At 48.2% G+C, this 16,599-nt stretch overlaps 1 protein-coding gene across 2 annotated transcripts in view; it reads right to left on the reverse strand.

The window, feature by feature from the left end:
• ALG9 (ALG9 alpha-1,2-mannosyltransferase) overlaps positions 1–16,599 on the reverse strand; it is a 34,467-nt gene that overhangs the window by 6,089 nt on the left and 11,779 nt on the right. For both annotated transcript variants that reach the window (XM_061593558.1, XM_061593559.1), the window contains exons 9-12: positions 6,416–6,538; positions 2,736–2,890; positions 1,527–1,656; positions 178–325 (exon numbers count right to left, since the gene is read on the reverse strand). In XM_061593558.1, coding sequence (XP_061449542.1) covers positions 178–325; positions 1,527–1,656; positions 2,736–2,890; positions 6,416–6,538 — 556 coding nt within the window. The remainder of the gene's footprint in view (positions 1–177; positions 326–1,526; positions 1,657–2,735; positions 2,891–6,415; positions 6,539–16,599) is intronic.

Raw genomic sequence — 16,599 nt, forward strand, 5'->3', positions numbered from 1 at the left:
TGTGACTGATGTCTCCCAGGTGCTGGGGGCAAAGATCAATGGGTGGGCTGGCCCTCCTAAGAATTTAATCCTGGTCTGGGCCCAAACCGGCTATCTGTGGTGCCTGCATGTACACATGAGCAACACCTGCATCCTTGGGGAATAAAATCTGTTTGTGTTTTGATAAAAAAAACTTACTTATCTGGCAAGAGGAAGCTGCTGGGGAAACGGTGCCATTCCTTCCCGACGCAAACATGAACCGGCCTTCCTTCTGGCACAGTGTGGACAGTTGGATCAGTGGCGATCCTGTGGAATTCTGGATACAGGTCAAGAGGCCCATGGTAACCTAAGGAGAAGAAACACTCTGCGTAACAAAGAAGCAGAGCTTGGAAAAGTTACTTTTTTGAACTACTACTCCCATCAGCCCCAGCCAGCATGGCCACTAGATTGGGCTGATGGGAGCTATAGTTCAAAAAAGTAACTTTTCCAAGCTCTGCAAAGAAGTAAGATCTGGCAGTTCCTTTGTGGCTGGATAATGTTAGGAACCCCTTCCAAGTCAGCATGAGCTTCCCTGAGCTATGACAAGCAGTGAAGATGTCCTTCCCTTGCACCTGGTCATGTCCCCCCCCCCCCAATATAGGAAATTTACACTTTGGAAGCTGCCTTATACGGTGCCAGAGCATTTGCCTATCTAACATCAGGAGTGGGAAACCAATGGCTCTCCAAATGTTGGGATTACAATACCTGTCATCTCTGGCCATTGGCCGTGCTAGCTGGGGCTGATGGGACTGGGGAGTCCAGCAGCAGCTCTCCAGCATTCAGTCAGACATCAAGTCTTTCCCAGCCCTACCTGGAGATGCTGGGACTGAACATAGGACTTTTTGCATGTACAGCATCTGCTGTCACTGAACCGTGGCTCCCTCCCAGAAAATTACAGATGTGGAGGGATGGGGGAATGGAGCAAGGCGACAGTAACATGCCCCAGGCTACCTAGGGAGTTCACGGCAGAAGCTGTATCTAAACAGGGGGCTTCCTGAATTTTTAATGGTGTAGCCATTATGCTACACCAACTCTTATACTAAATCCTTGTTAACTTCAAAAGAGGCTCCTGTATGTGCTTTGCAAAGCATTCTAGGTTACTTGCCCAAACAATATCAAAACACATTTGAAAGATTTTATACGTTTTCAGCCCGCTAAATCTCTAGATGAGTAACTGTACCCTTAAATCAGCACAGAAGCAAAATGGCGGGGAGGAGGAGGGAAAGAATCCAAAGATGTTGAAATCCTTCTCTTCCCACCAGCAGAGACAAAAAAAGAAAAGAAAAACTACAAAACATGGGTAGGCTCAGACTTTGGTGAGTCTCCAGGAACGGGGATTCCAAAGTTGTGACTCAGCCATCTAAAAAGCCTCCCTCTGAGGATACGGTTCCAACTTGGCACGCAGATGGCCAAGCACCCCTGCAGCCGGGCGACCCCTGAGATGCGCTAGAATATTTGTTTGTCAGCCTGTGGCTAATAACTAGGAGGGCAGCCTCTCCGGAACCAACCTCTGAATAAAGCCACTGAGCGTGACAAGGACAGGAGCCCAAAGACAAAGAGGGTCCCCAGGGCCAGCCAGTTCGAAGAGACGGTGTAGTGCTCCAGGCGGTAACGTTGGAAGACAAAATGGTAACACTTCTGTGGAAGGGAAGCAAAATATGCACAATCATTTAAATTAAAGAGGAAGCAGGAATAGAGACCGCTTGGATATTAAGTGGAGGAAGAGGCTGAATCCATCAGAGAAGTCTCTAATGGCCACTCCGCAAATGCTATTTTTACACAGATTCAGGAAAGACAAAGATGGGGCACCTGTGCCCCTCCAGGTGTTGCTGGAGTCCAACTCCCATCATCCCTGGCCACTGGCCATGCTGGGTGGGGCGGACAGAAGATGTCGCCCAAAACATCTTGAGGGCACCAGGCTGGTGAAGGCTGCGCTTGAGCATCATCGGGGGCCAACAGCGTGGCCCGTTTTGCTGCCAGCTGCCCACCTTTATGTGTGTGAGGTTTTGTGTATGTGCGTGTGTGTGTTTTCACAACCCCACAGCACCTCTGTGTGCTCCCAAGTCCAGTGCTAATAGTGCACAGCTGGGAGCATAGGAAGAAAAAGGAAGGCTCCTGGTGTGAGCCTGCAGAGGAGGAAACTCTAGTGCCTGGCAAGAAGGGAAATTGGGTTGGTTTTAAAAAAACAACCAGTCAGACAGACACCCCCCGCCCCAGTGTATTCCACAGAGCCACCAGACAGAAATCTTAGAAAAAGGCAGCCTTCCCAGCATTCCCCTTCCTACGTGCAGAAATTAACCAGTGGGGGATGTAAAGCTGCTGTCGCTGTGTACATAGAACAACTGAGCAGGCCCTTAAACACAAAACAAGACATGGCTGGCCCCAGAGGCACCACGATGGAGGAAGGCCTGTCACCTGAGGGGTGGTTGGTCTCATAGGATTCTGCTCTAGTATATAACGGAATCTGATTCTTAGCATGGACTGCTGCAAATCTCTTTTCAATTTTATGTCAAATGTTTCTAGTCCCCATGGTTACAAAGGCATGTGGAATGTTCTGCCTGACATTGGTGCCTCAGAGCCAGGGAGGGCAGGGGGAAGAAGAACCACATAGTGTGGACATGGCCCTTGCTTAGGTGCAGGGCTCTTAAGAACGCCACATCCCTCTCTATTTGCACCCTCACCCCGCCACTGCCTCCCCCACCCCATCCCAAACGCACCTGGAGGGCAGACAGCCCTACCGCTCCACACAGACAAATAAGGGGATAGATGGGAAACAGAAATCTCTCTTCTTTGTGAGGCTGACTGAAGAAAATCAGGATCCAGATATACATGGGAGAAAGCGTCAGCCAGTAAGGCCGGCCCAGATTCTGAACTGGAAGAAGGAAAAAGGTTGGCTGAGGGAGAGTCTCAGGATGAGACAGGCTCAAGGACAACCTGGGCATTTGGCTCAGGAGCCCACCATACCCTTATCTTGGAATGCAGCTCCTCACTGTTTATTTCCACTCTCTGTGACAAGGGCTGTTGGGTGGGGCATCTGATGCAGGCTTCACACACAAAGACCACCAGCGGGGGAGGGCTACGCAGAAGGTCCCAGGTTCGGTCCTCACCATTTCCAGGTAGAGCTAGAAGAGGCTCCTGGCTGAAACCCTGGAGAGCCCCTGCCAGTCAGAGTGGGTAAGACTGAGCCGGATGGACCAATGGTCTGAACTGGTACGAGGCAGCTGCCTGTGTTCCTGTCAGGCTGGCTGGTGCTGCTTGAAACAAAAAAATTGGACGAGGGGGATGCTTGGCCCAATCCAGCAAGGCAATCCTTATTGTCAGGCACTGCCCAAAGGGATCTCTGACGTGAGCTGTGAGCTGCATGTGTGCAGGGGCTTCTGCACTAAAAGGAGTGCCTGTTACCAGCTTTGTCTGGTTCGTCAGCTACAGCCGTTCCTGGACAGGGAAGGCCTGACCACTGTAGTCCATGCCTTGGTTACCTTGAGGCTGGGTTACTACAATGCGCTCTATGTGGGGCTGCCCTTGGGCTTGGTTCAGAAGCTGCAGCTGGTGCAAAATAGGGTGGCCAGACTACTGATCGGGACACATAGCCAACAACATGTGACCCCACTCTTAAAACATCTGCACTGGCTGCCCATCCACTACCGAGCCTCGGATGAATTTACAAAGCCCTGAACAACTTAGGCCCAGGGTACCTTAGGGACCTCCTGAACCCTTATATCCCAGCTCAATCACTGAGATCATCTGCAGGAGTTGCTTTGGTTGTCCCCCGAGTTAGCGAGGCTCATTAACGACGACACAAAATTGAGCCTTCAGTGTCATTGGCCAAATTCTCTGGAATGCTCTGCCGATACCTCCTGTTTTAAACCTTTAAATGCCTGCTGAAAACCTTTCTGTTCTGCCAGGCTTATGCAGGCAATTAAAAAGATGCCTTTTTGCAGTAGTTGGTCTTTGTTTTCACAGTATTTTTAAAATGGTTTTTGGAAATGGACTGCCTTCAAGTCAATTTGGACTTATGGCGACCCTATGAATAGGGTTTTCATGGTAAGTGGTATTCAGAGGGGGTTTACCATTGCCTTCCTCTGAGGCTGAGAGGCAGTGACTGGCCCAACGTCACCCAGTGAGCTTCATGGCTGTGTGGGGATTAGAACCCTGGTCTCCCAGGTTGTAGTCCCGCACCTTAACCACCACACCACACTGGCTCTCTAAATGGTTTTTACTGTATGGTTTTTGTTCATTGGAAACTGCTTTTATGTTTTTTTAAATGAAACAGTGGTATACAAATATATTTATAAATAATAAATACAATGAATTCCTCCTCAGTATCAGGGGATGTTCTGCACATACGGAGTTCCTGGTGCACAATAGAGCTCCCAAGTGCATCTCAAAGCCACCAGGTATATAACGCACCTCTTTACCCTGGCTTTTGACACCTGAGACGCATTATTTTTAGGAGGACCCACCCTATTTCGTGATTTTAGGTAGTTTTAAATTGTTTTTAATGCTGTATTTTAAAATGGTCATAACCTGCCCTGGGACCTTTGGGTGGAGGGTGGATAATAAACATTACGATTAATGATATTAACAGTAATAATTAACATACACTCCTCAAGTCCCACAAGCAAATAAATACCTCCAGGTTTGTAAGCCGGGCAATAGGAAAAAATAAGATAATGGTCTTGGGAATACCAGCTTCCTGCCTGGTAGGTGTTGTGTAAGTTCATCCAAAGGGGAATTCTAAGGAGCTTAAGATATGGATGAAAAAAAGATGCTTGCTTGGGGAGGGCCATTCCCAAAGCTCCACTGCTTTCTTACAGCCGTAACAAAGTACAGCAAGAACTCTCAGCACACATTCTTTAAGAAAAAACAAAACACCACCTCCCTCATCTCCCCTCACATGAAGCAGGAAGTCATTTATTTGAAAATAACAGCAATTACTCCAATTTGCAAGGGCTGCAAAGGCAGCTCAATGTATGTCAAAATTCTGAATTGCCCCCAAAAGGAAACGCTTGGGGTGTTAAACAAATCGAGACTGCACCGCATTTCACAAAGCCTGCGAGAACAAGGCGTGCGATAGAAGGGATCCCCTGCTGCTTCAGGACACAATCTGCTAAGCAGAAAGGCATGAAATGGGTAGTTACAACAGCCTCCGCTACCGGGCTTGGCTGGCAAGAGACTGATCTGTTTTTCCACAGCAAAAGTAGTGCCCTCTGCAGAACACGAGCACTTAGCACACTCTAGCGGATGTCTCTAGAAGTACAAGCCTTCATTTTAGGAGACCAGGGGTGGGTGGAAAGACAGAGGTGGTCCACCAGTTGATCGTACCAGTTTCTGGAAGACCCCTTAAGGGCGCAACAGGTTTCTGGAATATTTAAAACAAACAAAGAATGCTGGAGTAGTCTGCAGCATGGTCTGATCCAGAACAGCACTTCTTCTGTTGTTAAGTAGTTAGAGAACCCGAGTACACACTCCCACTTTGCAGATTTCACTCACGCCAGTGAACTTTTAGGGATGGTAGTAGCCATATAAATATGTCAGGCCACACCAGGGTGAAGTCAGCTCACCCCTGTGTAAGATGAGGCTGAGGATTCTTCGAGTTCCTCTATCCTTGTGAGGTTGTTCTTATTTGAAAAGGGAAAAAACAAAATACAATGTGCAAAGAAGGAATTTGCATGTCTGCCCTATGGCAGAGCTGGGCTGCTGCCATTTGCATGTTGTTTATCATCTGTAAATAGGACTAGATAAACAAGCCCTCAGCTAGCAAGGAAAAATTATTATTTTTAAATAAAATAAACACTTTTGAAAAGGCAGGGCAATGTGGGACTGGGCAGAGGGTGGGACGAGGGGGGTGCATGTTTAATCCCCCCCCATTTTTCAAAGCAGCCCCAGATGGAGTCCCTCAAGCCCTGTGGTAGCACACAGGCAGTGGGTTGAATAACACGAACTGTAGAAAGGGAGGAGGGGAAAGGCAAGAAAACAGAAAATATGAGTGAAGGATGCTGTTTATTTATTTTAAGAACTCATCCCCGGCTTTTAAATTTAACAAACCATTTCCAAAGCAACTAGCCACCACCAATACTAGTCTCAGGGGAGGCTGGCACCAAAGACCCTGTTCTCAAGCCCTACTCCAGCTTCCAGGTTTTCACCAGAAGCCACTTAGAACATCTAATTTTTTTCTGGCAGTCATAAGAGCTAGAAAACTATTTTATTTTTTGAAGATGAGGTTCTTGGCATAGCACATGCTGCACTAGACTCCTTGACTGCACAGCACTTCTGCAGATGCTCTGAAGACTCACAGCCAGGGATACTATGAAGGGTTTTGCCAATTCCACCGAATAAAGCTGCACTCACAAACAAGGTTTCCTCCCTCAGCTGAAAATCACGCCGCAGCACTCACCGTGGAATTTCTGTAGCAGACGCTCCATGAGGGAGGTCAGCGGCAAGGCCAACAGTGCGAGCACGAAGGCCACATTGAAGTTCAGAAAGCCATTTACAAAGTAGAAGGACCAGGGCTCTGTACCTGTGGGAGGCAGAGGGAGAAGGGAGAATGGAGGGAGGGGTTTCTTCAAGGCCGTATTTCTCCATATAGGCCACTGAGGAGGGCTGGTGGTGTCCCTGTGCAGAGCCAGAGTCTGCCTCTTCGGGCCCAGAGACTCCAGGGCAACAGCAAAGTTCTGCACCCAGCAATTCCTCAGGCCTCTTAAGGACATGAAGATGAGCCCTCTGGAACAGACCAAAGATCCGTCCAGAGTAGCAGCTGCTTTTACACCCGTCAATCAGATGCCTCTGGGGATCCCACACGCAGGGCCTGAGTGCTACAACCTCCCCCACAGTTCCTCCCCAGCATCTGTTATTCCATGGTACACTGCCTCTGGAGTTGGAGGCTTCCTAAAGCCATCATAACTAGTAGCCATTATGTCCCCCTCCCACATTACTTTTTATTTTTTAAGCTGCTCACCTGTTCTTATTTTTAAGTGTTCACCTAAAAATGTAAATGTGACAGTCAGGATTGTACATTTCTATCATAGAGGGAAGTTTGTCAGAGAGCTGGGATGAACTGCAGCTCACTGTTGAGAAAAAAGCTCATGAGTACCCCCAGGCTCCTTGCTGGACAATGTCTGGAATGGCAACTGGTAATCTGCCAATTTCAACCAGTACGGTATCTGGCAAGAGTCCATATACTATTTTTCTTGACCTCAGATGTCAAGTGATTATCTCCTGTAAGTTCCTGGGTCTAATTATTCATCATTTCATCCCTTTTCTTCACAGAGCATCCTTCCCCCCCCCCAGTACCCTCCAGATGATTTGGACTACAACAGCCATGCTGGCTGGGGCTGATGGGAGATAGTCCAAAACATCTGAAGGGCGCCCAGTTGGGGAAGGCTGTCACAGTCATGCAGAAAGGGCAGAAGGGCCCTTGGGTCCCTTAACAGTTCGATGGCAGCCGACACCCCCCTCCCCACAGCAAAGAACAAGCAGCTCATCTTCCTCCTCCCCTTTAATTCTTCAGCAAAGGCGCTTTCCCAATTTAGAAGGCTTGGCAGAAACGCAGGATATTCAAGGGATTAGAATAGTTCTGGGGTAATGCTGCATTGCGTACATGGTGCTATAAAAAGCACACAAGGAACAAAAGCCCTCACGGTTCCGCCCCAATTTAGAACGATTCATCCAGCAGCTGGTTGCAGAGAGCCCTGTGAAGCGGACACCCGCTCCAAAATCCTCCCCTGCCACCTTCAGCTGTGCCCTTCCTCTGCTTTTTTTCTTTCTTTAAATATTTATTTATTTATTACATTTCTGCCCCGCCTTTCTTTTCATGATTGAAACCCAAGGCGGCTTACATATGGTTCCTGGGTGGTCTCCCATCCAGGCACTGACCAGACCTGACCCTGCTTAGCTTCAGCAGGGAGCTGGCCTCATGTGCCTTCAGACCATAGCCTTTAAGACCCATGGCTCTCCCAAGGAGAAAGGCAGGCCCCTTAAAGAGGCACAGGTGGTTGCTCAAGGAGGAGCGGGATGCCTTTCACCCTTCCCAATCTAGCATGTGTATTCGAGGAAGCCACTGAAAGTGGGGCAGGGGGAACCACAACCTCCACAGAGAGAAGTCAACACTGCAGCGGGCCAGCAAGACAATCCCGCCCTCATGTGTGTTGACCATTGAACTGTACTGTCACTGATTTTATTTTCCATCAAGTCTGCAAGTTTGGAGAAGTAACACTGTTATGTCTTTGCTGGCTTGAGAGCAGATACTCCAAGGCCAGCCGTTGTCATGGTAACGTGAGATAGCAACTGGGAAAGTTCTAACAGAGTCTGTAAGTTGTGTCTTCTGTATTTTGCCTCTGAACTGAGAGGTAGTCTTCTGTGTCATGTCTTTGAACTGAGAACTTCTCTCCTAGGGGGGGGAGCAACTCTACATGTAATCTTAAAGCCTTAAGCCATAATGTCTTGTAGTAAAGACTCTTAACCTGATCTAATGCCTCTGTGATGTTTCTTGCTCAACTTAACTCCAATGTAACGTATGCTGTTTCACGCAACAACGCACACACGTCAACAGGGTTATGGGCCCAGATCCACAGCGTGTTACACAAGAGTAAGTTGCTGGTCTGAACGGCAGATGGAGTTCCAGAGAGGGCAGCTTGATTGATTGTGCCAGACAGAGGTGAGCAGGATGGCTGTAAACCTGTCTGGGGGAGGCTTGCCGATGGAACGACTTAATGAAAAGAATTATGCCAGCTGGAAGCCGAGGATGCGGGCTTTGCTGATAAAAGAGGATTTATGGGACATTATAGATGGACCCCCTCCGGCGGTACTGACCGCGGCCTGGACACGTAGAGATCAGAAGATGCAAGCTTTTATACTTCTGGCTCTATCAGACTCTCAACTGTTACACATGAGAGATGTTACAAACGCCAAACAGATGTGGGACGTGTTGGAGGCCCTACATGTGCAACAGACTGCGGGATCTAAATTGTGTTTGGCAAGGAAGCTGTACCAGATGCGCTTCACGGGTGAGTGCGAAATGAGTGAGCATCTCACGGAATTCAGGTGCTTGTTTGCAGAGCTGATGGACCGAGGCGTCGAACACTCTGAGCTTCAGAAGACCTATCTGATCCTGGCTTCACTCGATGGGACTTGGAATAATATGGTCATGGCTTTCGAAGCCATGCCTGACGGAGGTCTGAACGTTGTGTTTATTGAGGAAAAACTGTCCCAGGAATGGCAGCGGAGACAAGAGGCGAAAAGTGCTGAGGAAAAGCAAAGAGCCAAGCTGAAAGAAGAAAGCAGCTGCAGACAGGAAAACAAGTGGGAACAGCAGCGGCTGAAATCTTGTTATGCCTGAAGGGCTCGTGGGCATCTTCAAAGAGACTGTGCAGTCAAGTGTAACTCCAGGGAAGGAGGCTTGAAGCAGGGAAGTGTGAACTTTGTTTGTAAACAGGTCTCAAGATTTAGGACCTGTTAACTGGATTCTTGACAGCGGTGCAAGCCATATATTAATTAAAGACAGGAGTTTGTTTTACACTTCAGAAGACGTGCAGGATTTTGTGCAACTTGCAGATGGATCACAGAAGAACGTGGAAGCCCGAGGACTGGTGAGATTTAATAAACTAGGAATACTGTCAGATTTTTTGTTTGTGCCAGAATTGGCTCATAACCTATTGTCAGTCAGAAAACTGGTGAATTGTGGGATGTCAGTCTTGTTTGACAGAGACAAATGTTATGTATTGAGGGGGGATGAAGTGTGCATGCAGGGAAGCCTTAATGATTCACAGTTTGTAATAAAGAGCAGTCAAGCAGGGTGTGCTGTGTTAAACGCTGAGGTACACACACATCAAGGCTGCGTCCATGAATGGCATCAAAGGCTGGGGCATGCAAATTTTGACACGATTAAGAACACCCCAATGCATAGTGAAAACATGCGTTTGAAGGACTGTGGACAGTTAATGGATTGTGATTCTTGTCATAAAGCTAAAATGACTATTGCACCAATTAACCGGGAGGCTGAAAGAACCACAACAGCTCCCTACCAGCTAGTTCATGTTGATTTATCAGGGCCAATAAATGCTTCACGAGGAGGTGCGAGATTTTTTATGGTAGGGGTCGATGATTTTACGAAATACACTCACGTGTATTTGCTTAAGCAGAAAAGTGAAGCAGAGCAGAAGCTGAAGCTGTTCATTAAGAGAATCGAAACTCAACATGGCGTCACTATGAAAGCGATACACTCAGACCAGGGGGGGGGAATTCACGAGCAAAGCACTGGGTGACTTCCTCGAGAGTAAGGGAATAAACCAGAATTTCACTGCTCCTTACAGCCCGTTTTCCAACGGATCTGCTGAGAGAAAAAATAGGGTGCTTCAGGAAGCAATGAGAGCCATGCTGATGGATTGCAGTTTAGGGAATTCTTTCTGGGCAGAGGCGATTTTGTATACGAATTATATTCACAACAGGGTGTTTCATAGTGCTCTTGGAATGTCTCCTTATGAGAAAATCACTGGTAGAAAGCCTAAAATACAACACATTCAAAAATTTGGGGCACGTTGCTGGGTCCACATTTCACAGGGAAAAAGAAGAGGCAAGCTGGCGCCCAGAGCACAGCAAGGTTTTGTTTTGGGATTTCAGAATGCATATTTCAGAGTTTGGTGTCCAGAAACACAGCAATTAGTTCTGAGCAGAAGCATTAAAGTCTCAGAAAAGCCTTGGGATCAAAGGGAAACAGTCATTCTTACAGGGTCAGATGACACACAAGCACAAACATTTAAGCCAAATCTAGACATAAAGGTGGAGGGCACACATATTCCACTCAGAGATGCGTTAAATGAGCTCATTTGTGGGAAACGAAGATCGAAGAAACGCAAGGCTGAGGAAATGGAGGATCCTGGGCACGCTGTGCCAAGCACAAGCACAAATGGGGGGGCAGAGAGAGCAGACGCCCTAGTGCCTTTAAGACGTTCTACAAGATCAAACATAGGAAAACCGCCTGAAAAATTTACTGTGGGGGTAATTACCAGTCCTGGAATGCATAAACAGGTTGAAATGGATCCTGAAACGTTATATTTTACTTGTGTTCAACCGAAGTTTGATTGAATAAAGTTTTAGCTAAATGTGCAGAGATGTTCTGAACTGTACTGAAATGTAGACTGTATTGCAAGATGTATTGTGGAAATGTATTATTGTTATTGTTGTCATGAATTACAGACATGATGGGAAAAAGGGGGAATTGTTGACCATTGAACTGTACTGTCACTGATTTTATTTTCCATCAAGTCTGCAAGTTTGGAGAAGTAACACTGTTATGTCTTTGCTGGCTTGAGAGCAGATACTCCAAGGCCAGCCATTGTCATGGTAACGTGAGATAGCAACTGGGAAAGTTCTAACAGAGTCTGTAAGTTGTGTCTTCTGTATTTTGCCTCTGAACTGAGAGGTAGTCTTCTGTGTCATGTCTTTGAACTGAGAACTTCTCTCCTGGGGGGGGAGCAACTCTACATGTAATCTTAAAGCCTTAAGCCATAATGTCTTGTAGTAAAGACTCTTAACCTGATCTAATGCCTCTGTGATGTTTCTTGCTCAACTTAACTCCAATGTAACGTATGCTGTTTCATGCAACAACGCACACACGTCAACAATGTGGGCTTCTGAATTTGCGACGGCCCTTCACTAGGAGCAGAGAGGCCTGCGCCGCTTGCCCCCTAGTAAGGGAGAAAGCTGAGTAGCAAGGATGGCATTGCTTGTCTTTGTCTGGCACTAGCAAGGCACTCTGGGGCTCCCAGATGGCCCCTGGTCCAGGCCGAGCTGTTATGCTGGTTGCAAGGATACAATGGCAGAACTTCAGATATGCCACTCCAAAGGTTGTGAGGAGGAAGTGGGGGTGCAAAGGTGATGAGACAAAAAGGCCATCACTCAGCCAATAAAGCTTCCAGGGTGGCCTTGGACAAGTCATTCTCCCTCATCCCAACCAACAGAAAGCTTTCAAGCCACATAGAGGTTTGTGAGCACCAGGGGCCAGGTAGGGCTGGAGCTCAGTGGGAGAGCTTTGCATGCAGAATGTCCCAGATTTAACCCCTGGCATCTCCTGGTAGGGCTGGGAAAGACCCCTGGCTGAACCCAAGGGAGCCACTGCCAGTCAGTGCAGACGGCATCAATCTAGACAAGCCAATTGATGTGACTCAGTATAAGCTTCTTCTGTTCCTGCTCTGTGGCCTCAGTGAACCAAAGGACTGCCCACAGCGCCACTGTCTGAAGGCCACCAGAAGCAAGGAGAGAAAGACGTTCCGCTCTAGTTGTCGCGATCAGAACTTGCATGAAATGTGCTCGACCCTGAACAGCAGCGAATGCCAGCTTATGCTATTTGATCAACTCAGTACGTCTTTGGAGTGTTTCGCAGGAACCTACATCACAACGCCACTGTAACATGGGTCACGTGCAGGAGTGACTTCCACTCAGAGAGACTGGTGGTGAAATCTGGCATCTGAAGGGCAGGGAGGAGGAGGAGGCACCTCCCAAGCAAGTCGTCGGGAGCCAAATACACATTCCCTCAAGAAGGCTGAACATGAGCCACCTCTGTCTTCAGTCCACCAGCCGCTCCACCAGCCGCAGAACCCAACGCTTGTCACCCAAGCCAAAGGGTTCATTTCTCAGTTTATGGGAACAGGCCATTCACGGCTGCTTCCGCTTCCCTTCCAATCCGCTTTGTACACATTTGTGTTATGGGAAGCCCCTATACTCTTCCCCTCTCCACCCCACACGAAGCCTCCCTTTGGCCACCCCTAACCTTTGCTCCCATCCAGAGGCAGAGCACAAGCTTTTTATACTCGAGGTCCCAGGTTCAATTCCCGGCATCTCCAGGTAAAAAGGTAAAGGTGACCCCGCACTTATAGTGCGAGTCGTTCCGACTCTTAGGGTGACGTCTTGCGACGTTTACTAGGCAGACCATATATATGGGGTGGGATTGCCAGTTCCGTCCTCGGCCTTTCTTTACCCCCCAGTATATGCCGGGTACTCATTTTACCGACCACGGATGGATGGAAGGCTGAGTGGACCTCGACCCCTTTTACCGGAGATTCGACTTTCTCCTTCTGTTGGAATCGAACTCCGGCTGTGAGCAGAGCTTCGGCTGCGTTACCGCTGCTTACCACTCTGCGCCACAGAGGGTCATCATCTCCAGGTAGGGCTGGGAACATTCACCATCTGAAACCCCAGAGAGCTGCTGCCAGTCAGAGTAGAGTCTACAGTGACTGGCAGCAGATTGACATTGCCAATCATAATGCAATGAAGGCTAGGTTTGGCTTCATACAGTAGGCTGGTTTTCCCACACACCTGCATATCCAGGCAACCAAGAAGCATGACCAGAGTTCAAGGATGTGTTCCAGCCAGGCAAAAACCCTTGGGGCCAGTGAGGTGTGCAGCCTGGAGAGAGTTCAGAGGTCTGAGGTTCCCCACCCGTGCTATGGACACTGTTGAGCGAGGTGGGCCAGTCCTCTGCTTTGGTATAAGGCAGCCGCCTGCACTCCACTCCTCGCCTCTCATCTGTAAAACAGCGGCGACAAGTTCCTCATGGCCAGGGTAGGATCTTTCTTTCTTTCCTCCAAGTGACCTGCAAGCTAATGATGCTGTATAAACCACCTCCTTGCCTTTCCTGTTCCTTTATTATCAGCCACCTTTCTCCTACCCTGCTCACAGAGCTCAGCTATTGGTCCTTGAGCCTCTCTCTGAAAATGGAAATGGACTGCCTTCAAGTTGATCCCGACTTATGGCGACCCTACGAACAGGGTGTTCATGGTAAGCGGGATTCAGAGGGGGTTTCCCATGGCCTCCCTCTGAGACTAGTCCTCACCAGCTGGCCAGGGCCTGCTCAGCTTGTCACAGCTGCACAAGCCAGCCCCTTCCTTGTCTGCCACTGCCAGCTGGGGGACAACTGGGCTCCTTGGGACTATGCAGCTTGCCCATGGCTGCACAGGTGGCAGGGCAGGTAACCCCTGAGCTACTCCCTGTGGGGTGATCTTTAGCTGGCCCTTGACACCCAGGAGACACGAGCGGGGATTTGAACTCCCAGACTCTGGACTCCCAGCCAGGCTATCCTCCCCACTGTGCTACGCCAGCTGTGAGCCTCTCTCTAGCCCATCTCTATTCACTTTGCAAGCCCCTTCAGCAGGAGCCACATGGGAATTTTGCCAGGGATGGTACACAGCCCAGCACACCAGCCCTATGTAGCTGAGTGGGGGTGACACATTGCAGGAAGCTGCCTTGTACTGGGCCAGGCCATGGGTCCTTCTGGCAGCTGCTCTCCAGGGTTTCAGGCAGGGGCCCCTCCCAGCCATACCTAGAGATGGTGGGGACTGAAGCTGGGACCTTCTGCATGCAGAGCAGATGCTCTACACCTGAGCTGTGGCCCTTCCCCAAAGCAGCAGAGCTTAGCTGGAGGGCAACCTCTGGGGGACTCAGCTAAGGCCGAAGCCTAGAAGACAGGGCAGAGCCAACGTTGTGGCACAGAAGTGAGTAAAAATACAAGGGCAGGAGCCAAAGCCAGTTGTTCTGAGAAGGACTTTCTGTAAGAATTGCCATCTCCAAACTGCCGTGCTGTTCCATCAGTGCCCTCAGTGACTGGAGCCTCTTGCCCATTAAGCTATCGAGGCAGTAACTATTTAACTCAGCACCAAGGGAAAAACAAGCAGCACAGAACACACCATTTGCACATAATTAATCTTCGTCTTATCTTGGAAACAGAACGGATCACGCATTCAACCAGCTCGGAATTTTGCAAGGTGAGAGTGAATGAGAAAGCGGAAGGAGGGGGCAGATCGAGAGAAGAGCACATGGGCAACGGGGACAGGTATGACAGCAGCATACTGCAAATTCCAAGGTGCCAGGCTCACATTTTTCATAGCCTGGGTGCCTAGGATGAATCCCAGTCCTTAAAAATAATCACAGGAGAAGGGAGCTGTTCAGAATGTTATTTTGCTGGCCATCAGAAACCCTCTTTCAAGCCCCGTTTTGTTTCTCTTTACAAATGTTTATCAGCAGCCATGAGGTCTAGAAGCTTGCTTTTTAAAAAGCATAATAAGAAAAAAAGAGGGGAGACCCCAGAATGTCAAAAAAGGGAAATTCCAAACTTATATTTTTTCTTTATTGATTTCTATAAAAGAGAATAAATTTCTTTCAAATACCCAACGCGTTTCAGCCCTACACAAGGGCTTTCATCAGGAATTGATGCCATTCACAGCAAAAGCGAGATAGAAAACTCTATTGAATAAAGCACTTTAACAACTTAAATCCCCTGATGAAAGCCCTTGTGTAGGGCTGAAACGCGTTGGGTATTTGAAAGAAATTTATTCTCTTTTATAGAAATCAATAAAGAAAAAATATAAGTTTGGAATTTCCCTTTTTTGACATTCTGGGGTCTCCCCTCTTTTTTTCTTATTATCAACGAATGTCCACACCTCGTATTTTTTGATTTTTAAAAAGCATGCCAGATTCCATGCTTGAGCAGTTAACCCAGAGATAAGTGGGGCAAACATGGAAGCCAACCCCACAGCGAGAACAAATAAACCAACAAAAGTCTGTCCAAACAAAATCCGTCCTTGAGTCATCCTTGAGTGCACACCTCAGTGTCAGGACACTGTCTAAACACACAGAGCGTTCTGCTTGTTTCCAGGCGAGACACTATTAAAGCAGCTCTCTCATTAGCATGAGGATGTTACATAAGTGTCATTCTAAGTAAGACACTTCAGAATTCACTGGTCCCCGGAGGACAGCGGAGCCAGCTCATGCTCATGCATGAAACAAGAAAAGATCAGGCTCAAAAGAAGGAAGAGGCTCCAAGGTCTTACAGTGTGGTATATCTGGAATCACAGTGTGGAGAGGAAGGACCTGCAGGAGGACAATGTTCAAGCGGCTGTTACAAACACAGGGAACCAAAAGCCACACAGCCTTACATACATAAAAAGCCTTCCATTTAGTGCCTGGGGAAGACTTCCAACCGAGAGCTTCGAGAACCCCGAGTCACCAACATGGAGCTGGATGAACCCAAAGAATTTGACTCAATGTAAGACATGTCCTTATAAAGGAATACATCAATGCAGCAGCCATTCCCAACTCAGCTGAGACATCTAACAGTAAACTAAATTTGTTTTATCAGCCCACTGCATAAAGAACCGTCCTCATTTTTGACTCATCTGCCAGCGCTCTCAGAGAAGGTCAAGCACGTCCATGGACACACAACCCCACAGTCCGCATGACTACATACTGTCTGCCTGCTTCCAATTACGTATTTCGATGAGACCAGCTGTCTGCTTGGCAGAAATCCCATTTTGAGCCTTACAGATGGTGCATCTCTTTAGCAAGGTAGCAATCTCTTGTCATGCTTCTGGTTCAGTGAAGAAATGCCAAACTTAGAGCATGTTCAGATGTCTTTTGATCCCTCAAAGGCAGCAAGGCTGCATCAGCGACTCATTCAATCTGCCTAAGTTGGCCATGATTTTAGGGGTGCAAGTAAAGCAGCATGGAATTTGAGAGGCCTGCTCTGGGATACCTTTGCAGAAGCTGCTGGGGTGCAGCCCAACCCTTTGCATAGCATGGCTGCTTGAGGAA

Source organism: Rhineura floridana, chromosome 12, assembly GCF_030035675.1.
Source record: "Rhineura floridana isolate rRhiFlo1 chromosome 12, rRhiFlo1.hap2, whole genome shotgun sequence".
Classification (NCBI taxonomy): Eukaryota; Metazoa; Chordata; class Lepidosauria; order Squamata; family Rhineuridae; genus Rhineura; species Rhineura floridana.